Source organism: Rhagoletis pomonella, unplaced genomic scaffold, assembly GCF_013731165.1.
Source record: "Rhagoletis pomonella isolate Grant_MI unplaced genomic scaffold, Rhpom_1.0 Rhpom_scaffold_00005, whole genome shotgun sequence".
NCBI classification, from domain to species: domain Eukaryota; kingdom Metazoa; phylum Arthropoda; class Insecta; order Diptera; family Tephritidae; genus Rhagoletis; species Rhagoletis pomonella.
In genome coordinates, this window is record NW_023458559.1 from 14,162,448 (window position 1) to 14,186,698 (window position 24,251).

The 24,251-nt window shown below is 35.4% G+C and overlaps 1 protein-coding gene across 1 annotated transcript; it reads left to right on the forward strand.

Annotated features, from left to right (window-relative positions):
- Nucleotides 1-4,376: 4,376 nt before the first annotated feature.
- Nucleotides 4,377-19,576, forward strand: LOC118738731 (glutactin). The gene is made up of 6 exons (XM_036469663.1): nt 4,377-4,861; nt 4,948-5,103; nt 16,859-17,176; nt 17,254-17,629; nt 18,538-18,734; nt 18,817-19,576. Exons 1-6 carry the CDS (start codon nt 4,532-4,534, stop codon nt 19,429-19,431), a joined length of 1,992 nt encoding a protein of 663 aa, XP_036325556.1. The 5' UTR covers nt 4,377-4,531; the 3' UTR covers nt 19,432-19,576.
- Nucleotides 19,577-24,251: the final 4,675 nt, after the last annotated feature.

Consider the following 24,251-nt stretch of genomic DNA (forward strand, 5'->3'; position numbering starts at 1 on the left):
AAATGGAAAAAACCTGTCAGTTTTGGTAGGAAAAGCCCATGTTTGGCAACACTGTGCGTGACGTCATCTTGGTGCAATTGTTGATAGTGAGCACACGAAAAAACCAAATAACAATCTTAATATTTGTGCGTTAATAATTCTGAGTGGTTTTAAACAATTATTGAGACATTACAAAGCAAAATGAAGTGTGCAGTGCCAAAGTGTAATAGTGAAAACCAAAGGAAAGCGTGCGATATAAGTTTTTTTTCGTTTCCTACGGACGCAAACCTGGCGAAAAAGTGGAAGCAGTTATGTCGGCGAGGAGATGCATTAAACACCAAATCGAGCTTTGTGATATGTGTGTGAGCTATGAGCTTCTACATAGAACCATGTTGGCCTTTCCTTGGTGAATTGTAGTAGGTACATTTCCATGGTGAATGTAAACAGTTGGTGGTTTAGTTTGCTGGTAATGGCATACATACAAAAGCAGTTTCTACAGTAAATAGATAAATGAACTTCACTACCTACTTATTTTTGTTAGTACCTGATTTTTTTAGTGCTGGTATGAGGTAATGCACCAGTGGATAAGGTCGCCAGGCGCTAACTCAAGCGGCATCTTACCGCGCTGTTACGTACTTAATACAAAACAGTGCCCAAATTATTATACATTTAAAATTTCAGCTTAAATTATGTTTTACTTACATAGAATATTTATTTCCAAAGAAGCCACAATCATTCATCCTCTCGGAAATGGTACAAAAGTCATCAAATAAAAGCTGTGGAGTTTATGGTGGGTGGCTACCGTCCACAAATATAAATATGCACTCTGCATGGCTTTTTACAATGGCGAGTCCAAAAATTCACTTTGCTGCACACATTCCTTTTGGGCTAAATGAAATTGCAAACACTGTTAACGCATCCATTTTTTCATGTGCTAAAAATCGTACTTACCTAAAGGGGTACATGCCCAAAATTATTGGTACGTGTTCCTAATTAATCAATCTTCGATTCCTACAAAATTGAGCCATGTCATATTAAAATTAACACATTTTTCTGCATTGTTTACATATTTTTATATGCGATTTGGTATTTCTCTCTCGCAATTGCACCAAGATGACGTCAAGCAAAAATTACGCTCAAAAATCCTCTCTCATTGGCGCAATCTTGTATTCTAATAATCATTATCTATCTATCACTCTTGCCATCTAATAAATAGTGCCGTGGTTCTCCGTACCTGCTTTTAAATGATGTCACAAATTGTTGGGCGACATGAATACAGTGTAAGAAAATTCCTTTTCTATAATTGTTTCCTTATGCAAAAGGTTTCTTTTCCACCTTAGACATTCCTAATTCGTTCAAAATATGCTATTTTAAAAACACAATTCTTTCAGTGTTCCTCCGGGGTTTTTGAACATGGCGGCAATCCACTGTTTCTTCAATTTAATAGTGTTCGCTTTATTTTTGTGGAAACGAACCATGTTTTGCAAGTTCTGGATCATTTCTACATTATTTCTTCAAATATTTCTCGTATTCCAGTTCATTTGCGTTTGGTTTTTTTACATCCTATTTTTATTATATTCGTAATTTAAATAGTTTTTTTTAAATAAAATCAATTGGTGATGGTTCATGATTCTGTGTTGATTAATACATAGCACACAGAGGATTTGGAAATAACCCCTTTCATCTATGGAAACAACACTTACGGGGCAATGTTTATTGTAAAAGCATTCATATCTCACGTACGATGCAAGAACCACATTTTTTTCTTTAAATCAACATAATTTAAGCATTGTTGACGTTATTTCCATTTGAATGAGGTAATAGCACAATTTACTTTATTTCGAAATATTTCTGGACATTATTTCGCAATGGTGTCAATTGACCTTATTTCCGTTGATCTTGTTACCTGTCACCAGATCAAATACGGTTTTGTTTGATCTTACTATTTTTTTCTTTCAGTGCACGTTTTAATACCCTTCAAATATTATGATCTTGTCTCGGCGGTCAGATTAAATATTTCAATAGCTTCAAGGGACTTCTTAAGATCAGGAAGACGAGCTGCGAAAGTTCTTACACAATCGACTCTAGTAGATTAATATTTCTCAGTAAAATCTACCACCTTTCAAGATTAGAACTGAATGTTATATAATTTTTTCGAAACTACAAAGAATATTATATCAAACTTCTGAACAGCATTCAATGTAGGTGCATAATGTAAAGTTTACATTAAAAATTTGACAAGGTATGAGACTATTAATTTTCAATGAACATATCGCGCCCTTAATCAAAAACAGTCAAAACAACTCAAGATTTTTCCAAATTGATTTTTTCTCATAAAGCTGATCACGTATCATATTACTAACGTCCGCCAAAATTTCTCTTCCTCACTATCTTCTTTATTTGGAAATATGTATTTTGAAATTCAGTTGCAGCGCTACACACCTTCGGTAAACAAATTCTAAAACATCAACGGTAACCTTTAGCCACTTGAAACTTGCACATTATTACACTAATTGAATGGGCTATAAAACTGTATACTGAAAAAATACTTCTGAGAAAATAGTTTGAAATTATGATGAATTTTTTTTAAGTGTTCTACAAAATCTTAAGCTTAGGTTTAAATATATGGTATTTGTTAAGAAATGAACTGCATTTTAATTGATTGAAAAATCTTAAAAATTAATAAATAAACATAAGTGGCAAACAATATCATTTTGAATTTGGTACAAAATGATATGTCCAACTTTGACTTCTTAAACAATTAATTTTTGTAAAAATTACATACCGTTGCACTAAATATTTTTTTAATAAAGTTTTTCTTTACTTATTTATGTGGTTAAATAATGCTACGATTTTGGTTTTAAACTATGTATACTTCATAAATGGTGTTATTCAAGTAGTTATGTAAGTTAACAAGAAGATGTAACTACATCAGTAATTATGTTCGCTTACTTTCGATAACACTGGCCCACACAAAAAAAGTGGTATCTGCTTTCAACCAGACCCACATATCGACATGTACTGAGGTCCATTTGACTCGTACACCTCCTAAATTTGGAGTTAATTGCGAAAATTGTGAAAATAAAATCACAAAAACGAGTCAAACAGACCTCAGATTTGGATTCTTCTTCTTCTTCTTTTTTGGCGCTGTAACCGCCTAAGCGATTTTGGCCGAGTTCAGCAAAGCACGCCAGTCGTTTCTCCTCTGTGCCAACTGACGCCAATTGGAAACGCCAAGTGAAGCCAAGTCCTTCTCCACCTGATCTTTCCATCGCAGTGGGGGCCTCCCTCTTCCTCTGCTACCACCAGCGGGTTCCGAGTTGAATACTTTCAGAGCTGGAGCGTCGGTGTCCATTCGAACGACATGACCAAGCCAGCGGAGCCGCTGTATTTTAATTCGCTGCACTATGTCCATATCGTTGTAAAGCTCATACAGCTCATCGTTCCATCGTCTGCGGTACTCGCCGTCGCCAAAGCCAATGCTATTCAATTTACAAAAAGAAAGAGGTCATATGTACATATATGTAAACAAAGCAATCTGATTTTTGTTAACTTTTCGCGTTTGCCCTAAAAATACTTGGAAGTACGAGTATTATCGATACTTTTTTGTAAATATGAGTACTGGCATCGATTCTTTTTTAGAGTATTATAAATGAGTACAGGTATCGATACTTTCCTAAAAAGTTCTATCACTATGCGTACTTGCGTTTTCGAAGCAGTAACGTCTGTAGCATCAAAAAATGCATTTAAATCTATGTTCGAAAGTTTGAAATATTTATGTATCTATTTATTTTCCCTTTTAATTAATACTCAAACAATTTAACACTAATTATTGGCAAATCTAAACTAAATAAAAATGTGTAATGTATTAAAGTGTACTTAATTAAACGTTTTTTTTTTATTGTATATTCATGAATTAATTTTATTTTTTGACTTCCAAAGTAGTGGTTTTGGTCCATAATTGGACTAGGATTTTTCTGTCTATTTTGAACTAGTATGAGACTGGTATATTTCTGACCAGAATCTGACAATTGCCATCTCGTAGGATATCCCCATTTTAAAAATACCAGTTGATTGCATGGAAAAAAGATAGTTGGCTGACTAGTTGGGCATGCAGTTCATACTAGTTGTGAGGTAGTTTACAACTAGTACATTTGACTACAGGGATGTTATTGCATTTTGAAAAATTTGACCTGACTTTCAGCCGGGCCCGAGTCAATTAACTGCTGACCCCTCTCTCGGCGGGCATGATCATAGATGTATTGCAGGAAATGCCCTACTATTTTGTCATATTGGTTATTCATATAACTTTCCAATGTCAATTTGCACATTTGGGCATATGCTCATGAATATGTAAACATAACTATTTATGCAAAAATTAATTTAATCTGAATATTTATAGTTGTAAATACATAGAAGAAATCGCACAAAATGGGAAAGAAAGCCAAATCAGAAAAAAGAAAGCCGAATTAGAGAAAGAAATCCAACAGTTTTAACTAGTAACATTTTTCAAAGCTCAATTCAGTTGGTTGATCGTTGCCTTTGTGTTAACATGGTAAAATCTATATTAGTGGTGTTTCTGGTAGTCCTGGCTCTAAATGCTTACGCGCAACAGCAACACCAACAAAGTGGTAAACGTCAAAAAGTCAAACAAAAACCGCAGCAACATTTGCCGGTTCCAGCATTGCATCAGAATGAAAGTCGAGATAAACCCAATAAACGTCCAGTGAAGGTTCAAAAATTCCGTTATATAACCAAAGAGATTCCAGAGCTTGGGCGAGTTCGCGGCCGTACATCTACGACCGAATGGTCGGGCAAATCCATTATACAATTTCTTGATATTCCCTATGCGAAGGCTCCTGTTGGTACACTTCGTTTTAAGGTTCATAATAATATCTTTGCTTGTCGTTTACATGTGTTTTTTTTTGTCTTATGAACAACTATCTTACTAAAAATTTCTGATTATAGCCTCCACAACCAATTGAGCCATGGCAAGGAATCTTAAATGCCTATAAACCACACGTAGGCTGTCCCTCCTCCCAAGATTTGTACAATTTTGAAACTTGGCGGAAAAAGAAAGTTGATTTCGAAGACTGTCTGCGTTTAAGTGTCAGCTCAAAATCTGTAAGTAATACTTCTTCAAACATATTATGTACATAACGATACAATTCAAAATTCAAAAAATAAAAACTCATACTGCTCTTAAGCAGCTCATGTCTCTAATCCTTTTCTAATCCATGTCTAATCCTAAAGTAAAGGATTAGACAAGGATTAGACAAGGATTAGATACAAGAGCCATTTAACAGTAGTAATTATTATTTTTTTTATTTTGCATTGTGTCTTTATTGCAGAGGACCATCGATATGCAAGTATGTAAATATTTCAATCAATCAGCTTTAAAAAATGCAAAAAGTTAGAAGTGATATGATTTTAAATTTTAACTGAAAACAGCATCGCACTAGAATACAGAAGTGAACGGAAGAGAACAAGGCTTAGGGGCAAACCATAAATAAACTAGAAAAGAAGTCTTAGTTCAGGTAGGGTGACCAGACGTCTTGATTTTTCAGGACATGTCCTGATTTCAGGGTCGAATTTAAGTGTCCTGACTGATTTTTAATTCGTCCTGATTTTTACAAATCTGACCTTTTTTCTGTGTAAACATATCGCTAGGCGCTTTTTCGTACATCATAACATAATAACACCGCTGCAAAACTCGAATGACTGAAACTACAATCCACGTACAGAATTTTTCGATTGTCACTAACCCATAAATAGAAAACTACTGTGTCAAGGTACAACTGGTTTGTTGCCAGAACTGTGGGAATGAAGATGCCATAAGCACGGTTGCCGTTTTGGTCCAAATCAGTGTTGATATTTGAGATTTTTAAATTGTACTAACTTAACGACAAAAACTGTAACTTTTTGACCTTAATTGTACTTTTCACCATTTCCGTCAATACATTACCTCCCGTTTTCCAACCAAACATACACTATTTTTTGTCTACAACAGTGAGTTTATCTTTCAGTTCATTGTACAGCTTCAGTTGAGATAAACTTAATTTAACGTAACTTATCATTGAGATCTCTCCAACTAGCCCATAAAGTCATAGCCAGTTTTGTCAGAAAGTCCCACTAAGTTAAACCAAGTTTCATTAAGTTTACAGTTTAACTTAAGTATACATAAATAAATTCTTAAATTGTATTCCACATTTTTAAAAGTACACCGCGGGATAAAATTCTACGGTTACCTAGTTTGAGCTATATATTTAATTTTTTCATATAAAATAATATGCAAACATCCTTATATGGTAGAAGGTCAACAAAAAAAAAAGAAACAAAAATCAATGGTATTTTTTAGACATTTCAAACTTGCACCTTTTAATAAATTAATGGCATTCAAAAATGTTTACAAATTCTGAATAAAAACTGTGGAATTTTGATGAAAATTTGTTGATTTTTTCAATCTTTGAATTTGTGATTTATTTCGTTTTGTTCGACAATAAAAAAAATAATATTAATTAGAAAAAATACAAAAGAAATAGCCTAACCCGGGTAACCATATAATTTTGTCGCGGGATGTACATTCAAATATAAAGACAATAACGACAAAAAATTTATACAGATGATAGATCAGTTTATATTAGGGAAAATAAATCATATAAAATGAGATCAGTAACACTAAAATGGAGGTCCAAAATAGAAATTTTTAGTTTCAACGCATGAAATTTACGTAAAATTGTTTACTTTCAACCCCTAGTTATTCAATTACTTCATTTTCTGCTGGATCGTCATTAGGTTAGCTGCATTTCCAAAGATTTTTTCAAAATAAATAGCGATGAGGGATATTTCACCCACCGGTGATAAAAAAAATCGCAATAACCACAAGGCTCAACAGTAATATTAGCATTCACAATCACGTTTACTTTCAAAATTACAATTCAGAATTTCGTTTCGTACCAAATATGAAATATAGGTATGTCCATTTACTTAAACGCAAACGGATTAATAATCACAAGTGCTGGCAGAGATTTCAACGTTTTGCACAAAAAGTATGTTTGATGTTGAAACTGTACTTAAAATAGGTAAATTGTACTTTTGTAATTTTTAAAACTAATTGTATTGAAAAAAGTACAATTGTACTTAAAATATCAACACTGGACCAAATTTGGTCCATTTTTTTCATTTGGTCCATTGGTCGAATGCTTTTTCAAATGGTCCATTTCACAAGTGCTTTCACTTCATGCAATAGTTTTTAAATTTTCTATTTAATTGATGAATTTTGGCAACACCTGCTAAAAGTTTGAATAAGCCACTGACCTTCAAATAGGGCATCGCTAATCTGTCAAAGCACGCTTCAAAAAATTCCACGGTTTGTTGCTAATTTCAATTTAATTTCAATTTAAATGTTCCTTTCAATTCATGTATTTATGTCGAATTTCCACTATGCATTGAAATAACAAAAAATTTATGCCATTTAAAAAAAATACTATGTGGAAATGAACTTAATAATTATTTTTTTGATGTAATGGCACGGTTATTGGTTAATGCCCTACTTTGTCATTTGCCATTTAAAGCCTAGTGGAAATCCAGTATTAGTTTTGAAAACTTGTAAGTACATGTGTGTACCTGAAAGTGTGTTATTTATTAATATCTGTGTTCGTATGGAATAGTAGCTTATAGAGTTGTAAAACTATCGATATTGCCACCATCGATAGTTTCCATGTTTCAGAAAAAAACTATCATTACTCGTTGATAGTTTCCAGCAATACTATCGATAGTGTCAAACGCTACCATCGATAGTACTATCGATAGTCAATGTAATGTTAAAAACTCTTCCAAATTAACAGGGACGGCTTCGATAAACAAAAGAACAAAATATTGAAAATATAAACACAGTAAGTAACTTTTAACTTTAAAATTCACTCACATGTATAGTTCTGTCTAAGTAAAGCATTTTATTATCGAATATCTTTTATTTATTTACATATCTATTACTGAAGCTTACAATTAAAAATAAAATGATGAGCCTAGTAAAGAAAGCTTCTTCTTATGATCTATAACAAATGGCAACAAAAATGGGAAAAAATTTGTTGGGGCAAATGTTACAGCTGTTTTTGATTGACTTGTCAGTGCTGATTACGAATTCATAAGCATAAGGTTTCCATCAGCTCCAGATTTTGTGAAAAACGAGGTCAAAATGTCAAAAAATCGTTTTTTTTTGGCAATATTTTAGAAGCTCTAGCAAAGAATCAAAAGGCGGTATTACGCTTAAATTAAAGCTAGAAGTCCCGACTGCTATACCTGAAAATACCATCCCTACACCTTGACCTGATGGTCACTTATAGTCATTCATTGAACAGCAAAACCTGATTTTGTACGAAGATTGAGTACCCACCGCAATTAAACAAAAGGGGATAAAGCCTTCCACTTGGGCTGAAATTAAGGTTTAAACTTTCGACTACAATCGCTTAAAATACCATCCCTGAACCTTAACCCTAAGGTCACTTATAGTTTTTTATTTAACAGCAAAAACTGATTTTGGCAAACCTTATTTATTTTTTTCAATAGCACAGTATTTATTCCAGTATTTTTATATTGTTCAATAAATGACTTTTAGTGACCATCAGGTCAAGGTGCAGGGGTAGTAGCCGAGAGTTATAGCTTTAATTTAAGCCCCAGTTAAAGGTTCTAAAGGTTGTTTTTTATGGTAGACCTTCTAAAATATTGCAAAAAACGCGATTTTTTTACACTTTGACCACGTTTTTCGTAAAATCTGGAGCTGATGGAATCTTTATGCTTACGGACTCGTAATAAGCATAAAAAAGTTAAATTTCGTAATATCATTTTTTGATTTGTTTACAGCCAAGAAACATACAAACGTCAAACACCGATAATAGAAATGCTTTACTTCAGAAATAGCCTTATGGTTTGATATAAAGGGATTCGATGATTTTATGAGCGGTATTGCATACCTACACTCTAAAAAATTTTTGTTTAAATTTGGGCATATTAAGATAGTTAACCAGTTTCCTCTCTTAATGAATGCAAATTTACACACCGTGTTAATTAAATTAAACACTGCTTGTGTACTGTTACTTATCATATGTGGGGCGTAGAACAAATTTCAGATTTGTTTTTTGAGTTCTAAACATTTATTGTTCACAATTTCACAGTTTACACATAAAATGTTTAAAATTTCCTCTAAAAAAATTTTGTTTATATTTACGCATATAAAGAGAGGTAAACAGCTTCCTCTCCTAATGTGTGCAAAATTAAATACTGTCTGTTTAATTTTACATACCAAATTTGTTACGTAGAGAAAAATTACACACAACGTGTTTAAAATTAGTAAATATGAGCACTTAATATTGATTATTTGCAAAAAATACATTTTTACTTTCAAAATGTTTGTAATTTTAAACATTTCATGTGTATGCTTTAAAGAACTCATGTTCCAAATCAAATCTTGAATATCTTGTGCGTATATTTGCAAAAAAAAACACTTTTCAGTAGTAGTTTTACATGCACTTTTTAGAGTGTAGTTACAAACGACATCCGGAAGAGAACATTCTCAATCGACTCTGAATCCTACTCAAACAACTTCTTATCAAGCGAATATAAATGAGCAGTGGTAATCGATCCCTCAAAATCTTAGTACCGCTGCGGTTGGCTGGTGTCACCCATACCAGGAACAGCTGGTATGGCGAAAAGTGCCGTTCAGCTGCTGCATAGAAATGTGCATCATTCCAAGCTACCCTGCTCTACGCGCGGACGCGCGCAACAATTGAGCGATACTGGGAAAAAAGGGTGGAAGGCGTATTTTTAAAAAGAAGAAAGGATAGGCAGAAAGGCATGAGTGTGAAGGTTGTGATGCTGATAGGAAGGAATGCGGCGTGAAATTTGTATCAGAAAATAATAATAGCGACACAGAATGACGAAGAAGAATGCTGCGGTGGTTCCAAGTTATCACCGTGGAAAAACGCAGGCCTAATGTGCAAATGGAGAGCATCACAACGAACTCGAATACGCACATCATTTTGTATTATTTATATGTTTAATATATTTTTTTAATTCCAATTCATCTTTCAAGCTTTAGGAGAGCAGCTGCCTACATATGCTTAAGCGTTGAGGCCGCTTGATTCTTCTCGAAGACAAAAAGTATGTTTCACCTACTGCCGTTTCGTAGAGGAAAGTTTCGATTGCTGCAAAAAGGTTGCCCACGCGTTTTCCATTCTTTGGCGCACCTTATATAGCTGTGCTAGTACCAGGGTCTTGATTCTTTTAACTTCCGTTCAGTAAACATTTTTCAAATTCCCATCCTTAGCACGAATTTCGTTTATGCACTCTGGCAACTTTTTGGTACATTTCATTTGGCAATTTGATGCCCAACTCTCTGAAAGGTTGAAGCTTTTCGAAATCATTTGCTGTGTCTATAGCTGTGAGAATGGCATCGTCTTTTACGAAGCGATTTGTCATTTCGATTAACACAATATCGATCGTTTCGTAGAAAAGGGAAATTAAAAAAACAGACGTTAAATTTTGTTCAATTTCTTTGCCTCTCCCCGCATGGCCCTGTGCTACCCTCTATAGCTGCCTTTCCTTTTGATGAGATATCGATTACTATTTGCGCATCGCATTTCAAAAACCTTCTTCAGTGAGGTCTAAATTAATGGGTATATCAGTATAATGTAGTGTCGTGGATAGTAAATGCGAATTTTCGCAATAACTATTACAGCGCTATCTGCCGGTAATTTTTTTACAAATATGTATATTACTTATCAATTACATATGTATGTACTTATGGTGATTTCGTTTCTACCAAAAAATGTCGCATGCCCCGCAGGCAAAGGGTGAGAAAATTTTGTGTCCGTTTCTTAAAATGCCACACTCTTATAAGGCAAAAAGGCACATTCCCTGCCCTTTGAAGCTTAGTCAGGGGCAGGGTAGCCAACTCTATTTGAGAATTCCCCGATTTTGCCCGAAATTTCGTAAAATTCGCCACCCATCTCCATTTACAAAAAAAAAAATTTTTGTCTATTTTAATATATCGAGCCTTAACCGCCAAAATAACGTAAGCGACATTTTTTTTAAATTTTTCTTTTTGATGCAGAAATGCATCTAGACGCTCTAGGAATATTTCTGCATCAAAAAGAAAACTTTGAAAAAAATGTCTCTTACGTTATTTTGGCGGTTAGGGCTCGATATTGCTGTTCTTTATGTTTACTTTATTATTATGTATTCATAAGCGGAACCAAACTTTTATAAAGTTAGTTAACAAATAAAAAATAAAAAATGTTTATGGCTCATTCCACGGCAATCGATACCGAATGAAACGAAAATAAACTAAAGAATATGACTGTATTATTTCTAGTAAGTAAGAGTAAATAAATCTAACTTTCAAGACTGAAAAAAATTCTGAAATTTATCTCAAACTCAGATACTTTTTTACTTTAAGTTGTACCATTTACAAACCCATATGAGAGGTTAATTTTTTTCAATATTTACAAGACTGATTTTCGTAGTCTATTACCTTTTTTGCATTGTATAAGCCGTCACTGGAGAGAAAAATTCGTTAGCATTGTAACGGCGTAATTTTAAAATTTTCGGGCAAGTACTAAATATTTTATTATATATTGAAGCAAAGCATATTTTAATGTCAAATACACAAAATAGTTATTTTTTGAAGGAAAACACATCTTGGACAGTGTAAAAAAGCTGACGAAAGTAAGGCTATGACACAGGGAAATATGTGCGAATTGCTTTTATATGCTTTTATTTTCGAAAAAAGAACCGATTATGTTAGTCACGCCCGTCACATGTCACACCCGTCACAATTTAAAGTTTGACAAACTTCAATAAATTCGGCCAGGGACTGCTACCTTTTTAATCTGCTAATCTGAAATGTGTCATATATCTGTTTGTGATCAGCGAGGATAAAGCTAATCATAAAGATATGTTGCTCGAGCGATGGGAAAACTTAAGCTATGCTGTCACGGATAAAAAGAAACTATTACTTCGTTTGTCGGGGCAAAAAAAGTATCTAAAACGGTTTTTACAGGTAACGGCCTCGGTTTGACAGGTAATAGCCTCATACTATTTAAAAATAAGGTACTTTACAATTACTAAGGCATACAATCAGCGTTTCCAGATTGACGTTCTTAACGTCATTTGGACGTTTTTTGTGTAAAAAATTACGTTTTTTTAACTTTCCAGTAATTTTTCTCTATGCAAAATATATTCAATGTATAGCGTACTATTTGCTTGTAGAGTAAGACCTTACTCTCACACTTTCGGCAAATTTGTTACTGAATCTTGTAAGTAGAACTGATTTTGAATTATTTTCTTAATAAATCTCTACAAGCTTCGTTTTTTGCAGCAGTCGCCTCAAAACATATTTATTCTTTGGACACATATGACTTAAATATGATGCAAACCAAGTGTACGCGCATTTTTTTTCTTTTATTCTTGGACTAAGGATCCCGCTTTCAAAGGCTGGTTGTGTAAACACTTGAGGTTACAAGGCTTATTACAATGTTTTCAATTGCATATTAAAAGCCAAATCAGGAAGAGCAGATCTATTGCAACACGCACGCTCGCAAAAGCATTATGTTCCTTCTTAGCAGAACGTAATTTAGCATATTCGACAACCGATTCTTTAGCAACTTAAACTTTCTTAAAGTGTGAGTTGAAATATCACACCCGTCACCGTGGAATGAGCCTTATATAATAATAATACAGTGGTCGAAAAAATTTTAGTCGCACCAAACTTTGCCAAGCTTTCACAATAAGTTTTTTTTTGGTTATTTAATTTGAGTTATTTTTTATAATTATGTAGTTAACTCTTAACGAAAACCGTATAAATCCAAGTTTCAAGCTTTGTACAATATTAAAAAAAAAAAAAAAATTACGTAAAAAGTTCGATCCTTTAATTAGATTTTCTAGAAAGATTTTGAGTATGCAGTTTATTAACTCAATCAGTTCTACTGCAAGTTTCAAGTGTGGAAAAATTTTTGTTTTAGAATTTTTGTGCCGAATTTGTTGCGGTGTTCTTCCATATAAAAATAAATTGTGTTTATTCTTTATATGAAAGCAAATGCGACAAAGAAATTTCTAAAAAATCAACGGTAATTTTTAGCCATTTGAAACTTTGTTGTACTAGAATTGAACGAACTGAAATTGCTGACAAAAATGGTACATTCCCCGATTCCCCACGCAAACTGAATTCCCCGCAAAATTTGAAATTCCCCACTAGTTGGCTTTCCTGGTCAGGGGTGATGGTTGCCCTGAAAATCAGATAGTTGCTTAAAACAACAATATTAAAAGGTGTTCGCACGAGGCGATTTTGCGTTCAACTCACGCAGGGTTGCAGGGAAAAAAGTTGAATGGCTAAATGTTGGCTGGCGACCAACTTTGTTGAAAGCGATTAGTTGAAAGGCCGTTCAACCAAAAGTAGAATGCAAAGTTGGACAATGCAAACGCCTTTTTATGGCGAATATTTTGATACTTTTTTATATTTTGATATTTTTAGCTATTCAATTTTTTTTTTCGTGCACCCTGCGTGAGTTGAACGCAAAAGTTGCCTGAAAAATCGCCTCGTGCGAAAGCCCTATTATGAATTGCGTGAGGTAGACACGGACAAGGAGGCCAAAGCATGCCCTTTTACAGGGTTGAGTTTAACATCTATCACATTTTGCACCAGGGAAGGGCAATATTTTTTGGTAAAAAAGAAATCACCATTAGTTACTGAATTCAAACCAAATCAGTCCTTTTATATGATTTCGTGAGTTATAGTTCCCAGTTCGTACAAAAATCCTATAGAAGAGATACTTAATAAAATCTTCTCTAACGTACTTACATACAGTATCGGTCAAATCCATAAGACTCCCATTTCAAAGTGATATTGTTTGCCAGTTATGTTTATTTATTTTTTTTTTAAGAATTTTCAATTAAATTACGGTTGATTCTCAAACAAAACCCATAAAACCCAAATTTAAAACTTAACTAGAAAATATTCAACAAATTTTCATTGGGCGCGTTCATAAGACGTAGCTGTTGCGTAACCGTTGGCTATTTGTCTTTGAAACGCACAGTTGAGTAGTTCCGCTCAGCTCAACAGTTGGCAACTTTTTTACACTACCTGAACTCAACGTGTTCGGCTTAGCCTAAACAGCTGATCGAAAAGACTTACACCGCTTATATTAAATTTAACGCCGCTTTGTTAGGTGGCAGTTGCAAATAAATATATTCTATTTTATATTACTGATGTGATAAAGTAACTAAAATATTTTATGATAATACTACGTTTCTAAATATCGCTAGCTTAGAGTGAAAATTTGCTAAGTCCGCTTTTTATGAAAACTCATATTTTGATACAGGAGGCTAGAGAAATTGAATACGCATCGTTTCGAAAATTATAAAGGTACTTGTTTTATTTTTTCATAAGCAATAAAAGGAAAATTCGCTAAGTCCAAAAGAAGCACCACAAATCCGATAAGGCCAAAATAATACGACATCTTTTAATAAATATCGAATACTTCTGATTCTTATGGAGTTTTGCTTTGCTTTAATCGCGCGAAATGTTTGATTCAAAGTCTTGCGAAATAGTTAAAGAAAATGGCTATAGGAAGATTTTTTCCTCTCCTGTAAAATTTTTAAAATGCGACTTAGCAACTTTTCTTTCTAAGCTAGCGATATATGTTTTTAAGATGTTTGCTGTATAATTATACACTGTTTAATTCATTATAACATTGAACGATTTTTTCAACACGGCGGCAGCTCAGCGTTGAATTGTGAATACTATCGGCGCCACTATCTCTATTTATTGCAATTTCATTTGTTTACATTTATCAGCTGTTCATTTCGCAGCATATTCATCAAGCCGTTTCCAAGACGTAATTGTTGGGTTCAACAGTTGCCAACAGTTTCGTAGCAGATGAGCTTAACAGCTACGTCTTATGAACATATTTCAAACTTTTTTCCAGTGTTGCCAGAACTTTTCAGGGCGACCGGCTAGATTGGACAAAAAAAACGGCTAAAAACGGCTAAAATGTTTCAACCAGAATTGAATTTTTTTTAAATACATAAACTACAATTAGAAAGACTAGTAAATCCATTGAATTTTTTTTGGATAATAAAGATTATTTATACGTAGCTAAGCTGTACACCACTTTATTTTTGTTTAACTAAGGAAACTGTCGTTATACGTAGATAAGCTTTACATCAGAAGTCATGTTTGTATTACTTAAATATAAAAACAGAGGTAAATTAAAAACTTATGGCGTTTTCTTTTCTATTAAACAATTTTGCTTTCTTATAAATATTGGATCATTTTCAGTAGGTTGCTTTTTGTCCCGCAAAATGGCTATATTAGCTGAAAGTATGGCACTTTTGCTTAGTCGGAGGGCAATATTTTGAGAAATGAACAGGTAAAGCTGTGAAAGCAGAAGGTAGTTTAATTTATTGACATTCGTTGTTGTTGCCGACCACTTCACCTTTAAGAAGTTTATGACATTTAACTAAAATCATGCCACCAGATTCAATAGCAGAAAAATTTTTGTTTCTTAAAAAAGTAGAAAAAAAATTTAAGTTAGTGAAGTTGGATGAAAATACTAAAAGTGTTGCGCGTTTCCAAACTGCCAGAATGCGGTACACCTGAGCAAACGTTCGAATATATAGTTTTTTGCTTTTCCGAGGTAGGGTACGTAGGTTGATAACAAATTGCTGACGCAAAATATCTTTAAACCTCTGAAAGATGTACCATTATCCGTGGAACAGGAAAGAGGTCGAGTTAAAATGATGCCTGCAACTTGTAACAGTACCAATTTTTGGATTCTCGGAATTTTCTGATAAAGATGTGGTGCTGCTAAAAATATATATACAAAAAATATAAGCACGAAACTATGTATTTGTCACAAGAATTATCCACATAAGATGAAAACTACTGCAGTTTTATTTTATAAAATTTAAAAAGTATGTTTGCACCATGTATTGTCTTCCCAGAGAGTTTTGCTCCACATCGAAATTCGTGCTCTTTTATTTTCTAAGTGTAGCGAATAAAACTTCACACTTAAATTTAAGACATTCATAACAAAAATTGTATGAAGAAAATTCCCGCTGCGTTCTCCCAAATATAAACTGGGACGCAAAATTGAAGCAAGTTTTGCCTATTTTTCTTTAGTTTATTTGATATGTATTATTTTTTATGAATAGGTAGCTCATTACTTAACAAACAACATATACTACAAACAGATTTCACACTTAGGGTAAAAATTATGAAAATTCTGCAAAATTTCAGCAAAACTTGTAACTTTTTAATCTGCTAAAATGACGCGTCCCAGTTTATGTGTATTTGTGTCACTCGCTTAAAACAAAAAACATTGAAATCGGCTCACTTTCTGATTGTTTTTCAATTTTATATAACACAGTCCGACATGAAAATTTTCTCAGAGATAAGACTAGCCATTTCTAATAGATTTTGGAGCACTAAATTTGTAAAAATAAAAACTTGTATATTTGAATTTTAATAAAATAAGGCGAAGAGCAAAATCGGCTAAAAACGGCTAATTTTTTTTTGCAAAACGGCTAACAAATCGGCTGCCGGCTAAATCGAATTTTTTCCGGCTGTTTGCTGTCGCAACCGGCTAAATCTAGCCGGAAAACGGCTAAAATGGCAACGCTGCTTTTTTCTCAGAAGTGTTGGAATTTTTTTGAGTATACAGTTTTATAGCCTATTCTTTTGTAGTGCAACAATGTGTAAGTTTCAAGTAGCTAAAAATTACCGTTGATTTTTTAGAATTAGCTTATCTGCACTTGAATATGTACTACTTTATGGAACATTTCAAAAGCTAAAAAATTACGTACATTGTATTTTTTTTAATAGCTCAGTAGCAATGCACCCGTCATGGTATATATTCATGGTGACTTCCTCTTCGAAGGCAGCAGCGCTCAAGCGAATCCTAGTTATTTATTAGAAGAAGATATTGTTCTGGTTTCGATACGTTATCGCTTAGGTCCGTTTGGGTTTTTATCCACAATGAGCGAAGACATTCCAGGAAATGCAGCGGTGCACGATGTGATTTTGGCCCTAAAATGGATTCAGATGCACATTACCGCTTTTGGTGGGGATCCTACACGGGTTACACTTTTCGGCCAAGTGGGTGGTTCTGCTATAATTAATGTATTGACGATGAGCCCTGTGGTAAGTCTTAACGGCCTCAGTATTTCTTAATACAAACGAATAAATTTTAAAATCAAATAAAACTAAAATAACTTAAGGTTCCACATGGTCTGTTTCACCGAGTTATTTATCAATCTGGCACGGCTTTAACGCCTGCCTTCATAACCGACAATCCATTGCCGGCGGCTAAGGACATATCCAAACACGCTGGTTGCAAAAATCTCATTAAGATAGATGCGCTTAACAAGTGCTTGCGAAATCTGAACACGACAGCGTTATTGACTGCGTTCGGTGCACACGGTGAAGCCAACGCTCATTTGGGCGTGGGGAACTATGGAGCGGTGCAATTTGTTATCGGCGGTCCATCTGGAATACTACCAAAACATCCAGGGAAGCTATTAGCATCAGAAGATTTTAAGGCTTATCCCACGCTTGGTGGTAGTGTGAAAAATGCTGGCACTTTTATACTAAAAGGTAAATGTTAAGATGAAAGATTTAATATATATATATGTATGTATGTACATTAGGGTGGTAAAAAAGTCGGAATTTTAATGCTCTCACCCCCTACGACTGTTCTATACCGAAAAAATTATACCCATGGTTTCTTATTGTGAAATCCAAAGATATTTAGTTGTCGCTCAAAGCCTCAAAGGTTTCCATCTATTTTATATGGGAAAAAGCAAGTTTTCTAGAAATGATATAGAATTCTTGAAAACAAATATTTTTCGATCGAAAAACTTTGTTTCTCTTCAGGAGACTTCCAGTAACATTACCCAATTGTTTATTTAACCATTTTCTATTATTAACTATTTTTTATAGGACCCATAAAAACCTAAAAAAATGCCATGGGGGACCCATAAAAATCGCTAGTATTAAAAAATTGTATATTTATTGGCAGTCTCCTGAAGAGAAACAAAATTTTCCGATAGAAAAAAATATTAGGGCTGTTCAGGATCTTGTGCATATGCTCTTGAATTTGCATTCGTTGCATTTGTAAATTCACAAAAATAAAATGCACACGGTTGCCATGACAGCAAGCATAAAGTTTGCAAATGCAATCCCAACTGCAAATCCCAGACTATTTCCACCACATCTTGAACAGCCCTATTGATTTTCAAGAATTCTATACCATTTCTAGGAAAACTTGTTTTTTCCTCATATAAAATACATGGAAAACTTTGAGCGCTTTGAGCGACCTCTAAAATATTTTGTTGATTTCAGCATAAAAAGGAGTATAATTTTTTTCGTTATAGAACAATCCTAGGGGGTGAGAGCATTAAAATTCCGACTTAACCCCCCCTCCCTCCAAATGCATTTTAGGACCACCCTAATGTACATACATGTTTTCAAAAGAAACCGCCAAATGCGTTTATTGATTTCAGACATCTTTATTGATAACTTTAACGAGACAATTATTGACGACCAACTTGATGGCATTGGCTACATTGATCACATAATATCCCAGACTAATGGAGCTGATCCTGCAGGTTCTTGGATGAAGTTTGCACAGGAAGAAATATTCACAGGCGAGGATATAAAGAACGGCTCTTTTCAGAAACTCCTTCCCGGTCTTATTGATGTGAGTCTTAACATTGCCATTTACATATGTACACATATAAGAAATCGAAAAATCTTTTAACATTATTTGATTACACTCATAGATGAGCAGCACAATACCGTTTAAGAATCCTGTTTTATTGACGCTACAAGCGAATGCAAAGAAACTTGCTAACAGCACTTATCTTTATTCATTTGATTACGAAGGCGAATTTAATCGTTACGCTAGCCGCGAAGACATCGAAGGATTGATGCCTTTTGAACTTGGAGTATCTTTAACCGACGATAATTTATATCTCTTCCCTTGGCCGAGGGCTAGAATTCTAAATTTGAATCGTGACGTCAAAATTGCTAAGCGCATGGTTGCATTCTGGACTTCTTTTGCTACTAATGGAGTACCAACAGCCCCAGATACCCCGGCTTGGCCTGCTTTAACAGAAGAAACAGGCCCTTATTTAAAAATCGGCAAAACTGTTACAATTGGCGATAATTATCTCGAAGAATATAACATCGCCGTGAAGGAAGAGCGTTTGGGATATAGCTTGGTAAACGAAGAATTTTTTAACAGTTTAGATGATATTGCTGCGACCGAAAGAGAGTCCCATAATGAGCAGGCTAGTCTACAAGATACCAAAGACAATGATGGCGACATCAAAGAGACTAATGAAAGAAAACTGGATTTTGTATTTATTGCAAGGAAGGGGGTACGTTTAGGTTAATAGGTCAAGATAACATGAAGCTGGAATAGACACAAAATATGTGTGTGCATATAATGTAATATGTATTATTATTTATTTAACTTAAGAACACAATATACGCCACGAAATAAAAATGAAAACGACATGTATGTAGTCGATTAACTGATTTAGACGAAGTTCCTTTCATTTTTGAAGGAATTTTCTGCAGTGGAAAATTTACCAGTATTGAGATACATATACATAAAATACATTTTCAACAAAATAAATATATATAAATTTTTGTTCTGGGTATGTATATACATAAACTAGTTGAAAATATGGTTTATTCGATTTTAAAAATCCGGTTTACTCGGTATTCGGACAATCAACATTAAAAAAACCGCCAACAATATTAAAAAAAAACCAGTTGAAACCGGTTGCGAACAACCGAGTCAATCACCCTAGACTGCACCAATTATTTTCTCGGCACTTATCCGATGATGAATATGATAGATATTGTGAATACTTTGCTGATATTTTATTGACCAAGTCCGTAACCGCGCTGGTAAGATCCATCAGCCTTTTGTCAACATCTTTAATAACACATCCCCACAAAAAAGTGTCATGTACTTTTGATATGAATATGCTGTGTTTTGGTGTCCTGAACATGAATCACGATTTATTCCTAACCCCCAAATATATGGCGGATATTATGTGACAGACACGTTTTTTGAGGTTAGAAATAAATCCTGACGTGATGGAGCAAAACTGACTTCAGATTCGTGTTGAGGGCACAAAACCCCAAGGGGGTAGGGTATTCCTGTCAAAAGTACATGACACTTTTTTTTTGTGGGGGCTGTGTTATTTGGCTTGGGTTGCGCCCAATCACAGTGTTTGTCTGTACGCAAAGTGACATTGCCGGTTGTTCCGGTTCAGACCCACCTACGGAGAATAGAGCTGTACCAAGCCGTATGTATTCGTTACTGATCATTCTATTTGCATGGCCTAGATTCTTAAACGCAAGTTTCCAAGAGGGCGCCTTCAGAAAATTCGTACATCCTGTTTTGGTTAAATCCAAGAGAACTGTCATGAAAACTGAGTAGTCATGTAGATACTGAACTTTATCAAATTTTGGCTAACACTGAAAAGGTTTTGGACTTCAATGAAGGAACTTCAGAAGTCTTTCTTGATAATGAAGGCGCTTGCAACCCCATTCTTCCGCAGGCAGTTATCAGAACCTCTGGCGGAAATTATCTTAGTAAAAGAGTGGAGATGGGGAAGCATCAATAGTTCCAATTCACCATTAGATCTTTAAAAAGCACGCAAACAGATTCAGTACTCTAAATGAGCTGGAAGTACGAACAGGAAATGGTCAGGTCATAAAGATATTTTGGCAGGCGAACGAACCTGCAAAATCAGGGCCTCGTAAAAACACATTTTTCGGATTATAATGTACGTCAACGTACTCTTTATCCCATTCACATTATACGAATGACGTATCACGTAATTTCTTTCGTACGGTTTTCGATCCGTGAACGGATGTTACGATTTGCGCCCAGGTACGTGCCGATCGTAAACTATTTCAGGAAGCGGAATCGTAAAATCTCGGATTCAAGACGAATTTCCTCGAACTGGCACAAATGATCAGCTACAGAACTAACGTCTGGGCATTACGCCAAATTTGGCCCATGATGGATAAGAACAGAACCCGTACGTTTATTCGAAGCGACTGTTATCAGGGATAATTAGATCTCTGCCTTTCCGGCGAATTACTACTGTCGTAGCTGTCGCGCAATGGGGTTTAGTCGTTGTGCTGAGTATGCAGTTACAATTGCACGGCTGCACTCCATCCCGATTCTTTCGTCCTCGTTCGCGAACTCTGGGCAACATGTGAAACACATGCGCGAGATGCAGTAACCAATCCGAGTGGAGCCTTGGGTCACGGCAGAAAGAGAGAGAGCTGCGGTGGACCACTCCGAGTTATTCGGTTTAAGGGCTCACTGAAGTCTGCAGCGTTTGTTTATCAGTAGGTGCAGCTGTAAACGGGCGTTTGGAGCAGCCGGCTCGCTATATAAACGTGTATTCGGTTATGAAACCACCACCCTCCCAGAGGTGAAGAAAATATGCAAAGCCTCGGATGAGACCCCCTATTTTGATGGCGACTACGGCAAACGTTGAAAGACGTACTATTTGGGGACAAGCACCTGGATTGTCTGGACCCTTAATGGGAAAGATGCCTCTACTCGGCTGGTTGGTTTCCTTGTAAGAACAAGAGCTGATATCGCCGCCATCCAAGGAATTGGACGGGGCAAGGCAACAAATGCCTGAGGTCATGCGACGTCTACTACAGCTGCCACGTAAAGGAGCCAAATTTGGTGTTGGATTTGTGGTGGGAAAGACTTCGCCGCGAGTACTGCCATTCACCCCGGTGAACGAACACCTGTCACATCAAAAGATTGTTCCGCATCCGCATCAAAACATTGTTCAACATTTCGCTGATTTGCGCCCACATCTCTTTATATGTTGCCAGGAGGAGAAGAACGAAGTGTCCAAGGTAGCTTCTATGAACGCTTGGAGCGCACATACGAGCCCTTCCCCCGCCATGATATCAAAATCGTGCTTTGCGACTTCAATGCCAGGGTGGGCAAGGAAGGGATCTTTGCACCCACCGTCGGAAAATTCAGTCTCCATGACGAAATGTCAGACAGTGGACTGAGTCTGATCGACTTCGTCGGGGCCCGAAACAGGCTAGTAGGCAGTACTAGGTTCAAGCACAAAAAGAGCCATCAAACTACGTGGATGTCTCCAGATCGAAAAACGAGAAACCAAATGTATCATGTTGTGATAAAGAGAAGGCACGCTTCCAGTGTTTTAGACGTACGTATACTCCGAGGCCCAAACACTTACTCGGACCACTATTGTTGCAGCCAAAATACGCGCCCGCCTCTGCGCAGCAAAAAATGTCGGCCAAAAAAGCCTAACGTCGAAAAGCTGCAGTCACAACAGACGACCAATGAATTCGCTACCCGACTCTCACACCTGCTCTTAGAGAGGCTAACTGTATCTTAAAGCTTAGAGCCCAGCTCTCAAGAAAAATCACCAGAAATATTTTTTACTATTTCTGTTGCTTGAAAAACCACTTTGCTTTTGCTGTAAATTTTCTTGAAGAAATAAATAGTATACCAGCATTTTTTTCTTGAGAGCTGCAAACTGATTTAAGAAATATTGATGGAATAAAATTTATTTTCCACTTCTCTTGTGCGTAATTTTATATGAATTCTTCGTTTTTCATGAGAGCTCTTACAAAATTTAACTGCGAATGAAAACATTGTCCTAAAAATTGCAACGAATTCACAAAGAAAAAGACACCTGATAAAATGGAACAAAGCTAATAAGATATCTCTAGGGTTTTTTGTTTAGAAGATATTCCTCTTGCTGGTAAAAGTTGGTAGATTTTTAGATAGTTGTTACTAATTTAATCAAGGCGAATTCATGTAAGGGGGTGTTATCGGAGCAGCGGGTTTGTATGGAAGAAACTCTCAGTAAAAACAATACCAAAAATCAATTAAAATTTAATGGGCTGGAAAACTTCATTTTAAAAATTTTTATAAAAAATCTGATTAGAATGTTGCAAATTTGTACGCAACTTTATTGAATTTTCCCGAGCTTAGCACAAAGTGTCCCGGTTTGGCAACAGAGATATCTGGCAGCCCTACGATTACACAATATTGGGGTGTTCACAGTTCGTTCCAAATTGTGTCTGAAAATGTAGACGTCTACATTTTGAGACATCTTTAGCATCAAACTGTGAGCACCCCTTTCTAGCAGTCGTCGCAAAATCGTCTCAAAACTTTGCTGGTGTTGCCAGACATTTCCTCTTTGCGTGCATTTTTTATATATCGCCTTTCGATTTTGTTTCTGAAAAATTGTAATTATTTAACTTAATTACCAATTCCTAATATAAAATGTAGACGGCGTCGTTTTCCAATTTTGTATGGGAAACAACAACACCACAGATTTTACGGTTAGAAAACGTCTTAAAATGTAGACGTCTACATTTTCAGACACTATTTGGAACGAACTGTGAACACCCGATATGTTAGTGTTTGGCTGAGCTTCTCTTCCGCTTTGTGGCGAGCGCCTTCATGTTGTCACACAAAGGGGACGGACCTACAGAGTCACGCTACTCCAAAAGGCGATTGTATTTTAATGAGAAGATATTTTCGTGTCAGAAATGCACTCGGGGGTTTGCCATCGCCTGCCGAGGGGCGACCGCTATTAGACAAAACTTTTTTGTAAATCAATTTTTGATGTTGGTCGGAAACTGTGCTTGAACCCAGGCTCTGCGGAATGGTAGCGGGCACTGTTAACCACTACACCACAGCGGCCGCGGATTTTTTGCATCTTTAAAAATTCTGAATCGTCAGTCTTTTGAATAAGAGCTTCATTCGGACTCACTTAATATCCCTTACACACCGGACGCACTAAAGTGAATTGTATCCGTGACGAATTCATAATATAACAGTTAAATTCAAAGCTATAACGGCTAAAGTCAAATAAGTAGTTTCGTTGAAAGTAGAAATATTCGTTGTACATACATACATACATATTTATTGGACATCTGGTTAATCGAAACTAATATGCATATGTACCCTGCAGGGAAACCGCGGGCTAGTGAATCAAATTTCTAGTTCCGTACTAGGTCTTTATCGCCAAAAAGGAACTAGTCCGATAGGAACTAGATCCCCACCAGTTCAAAATCGGCGAAAAGTGGTACTTTTAAGAAACTAATTTTTTCAGTTTTTTCACTACAAATCTATATCTAAAGTGACGAATTTAGAATTGGTTCGGAACTATAGAAA

What these genes read in the sequence shown, in the direction of transcription:
- LOC118738731 (XM_036469663.1), top strand. Translation starts at nt 4,532, where the DNA reads ATGGTAAAATCTATATTAGTGGTGTTTCTGGTAGTCCTGGCTCTAAAT. An exon ending in TAAGTGTCAGCTCAAAATCT is followed by an intron (nt 5,104 to 16,858) that starts GTAAGTAATACT and finishes TTTTTTTAATAG; the next exon opens with CTCAGTAGCAATGCACCCGT. An exon ending in TGGCACTTTTATACTAAAAG is followed by an intron (nt 17,630 to 18,537) that starts GTAAATGTTAAG and finishes TATTGATTTCAG; the next exon opens with ACATCTTTATTGATAACTTT.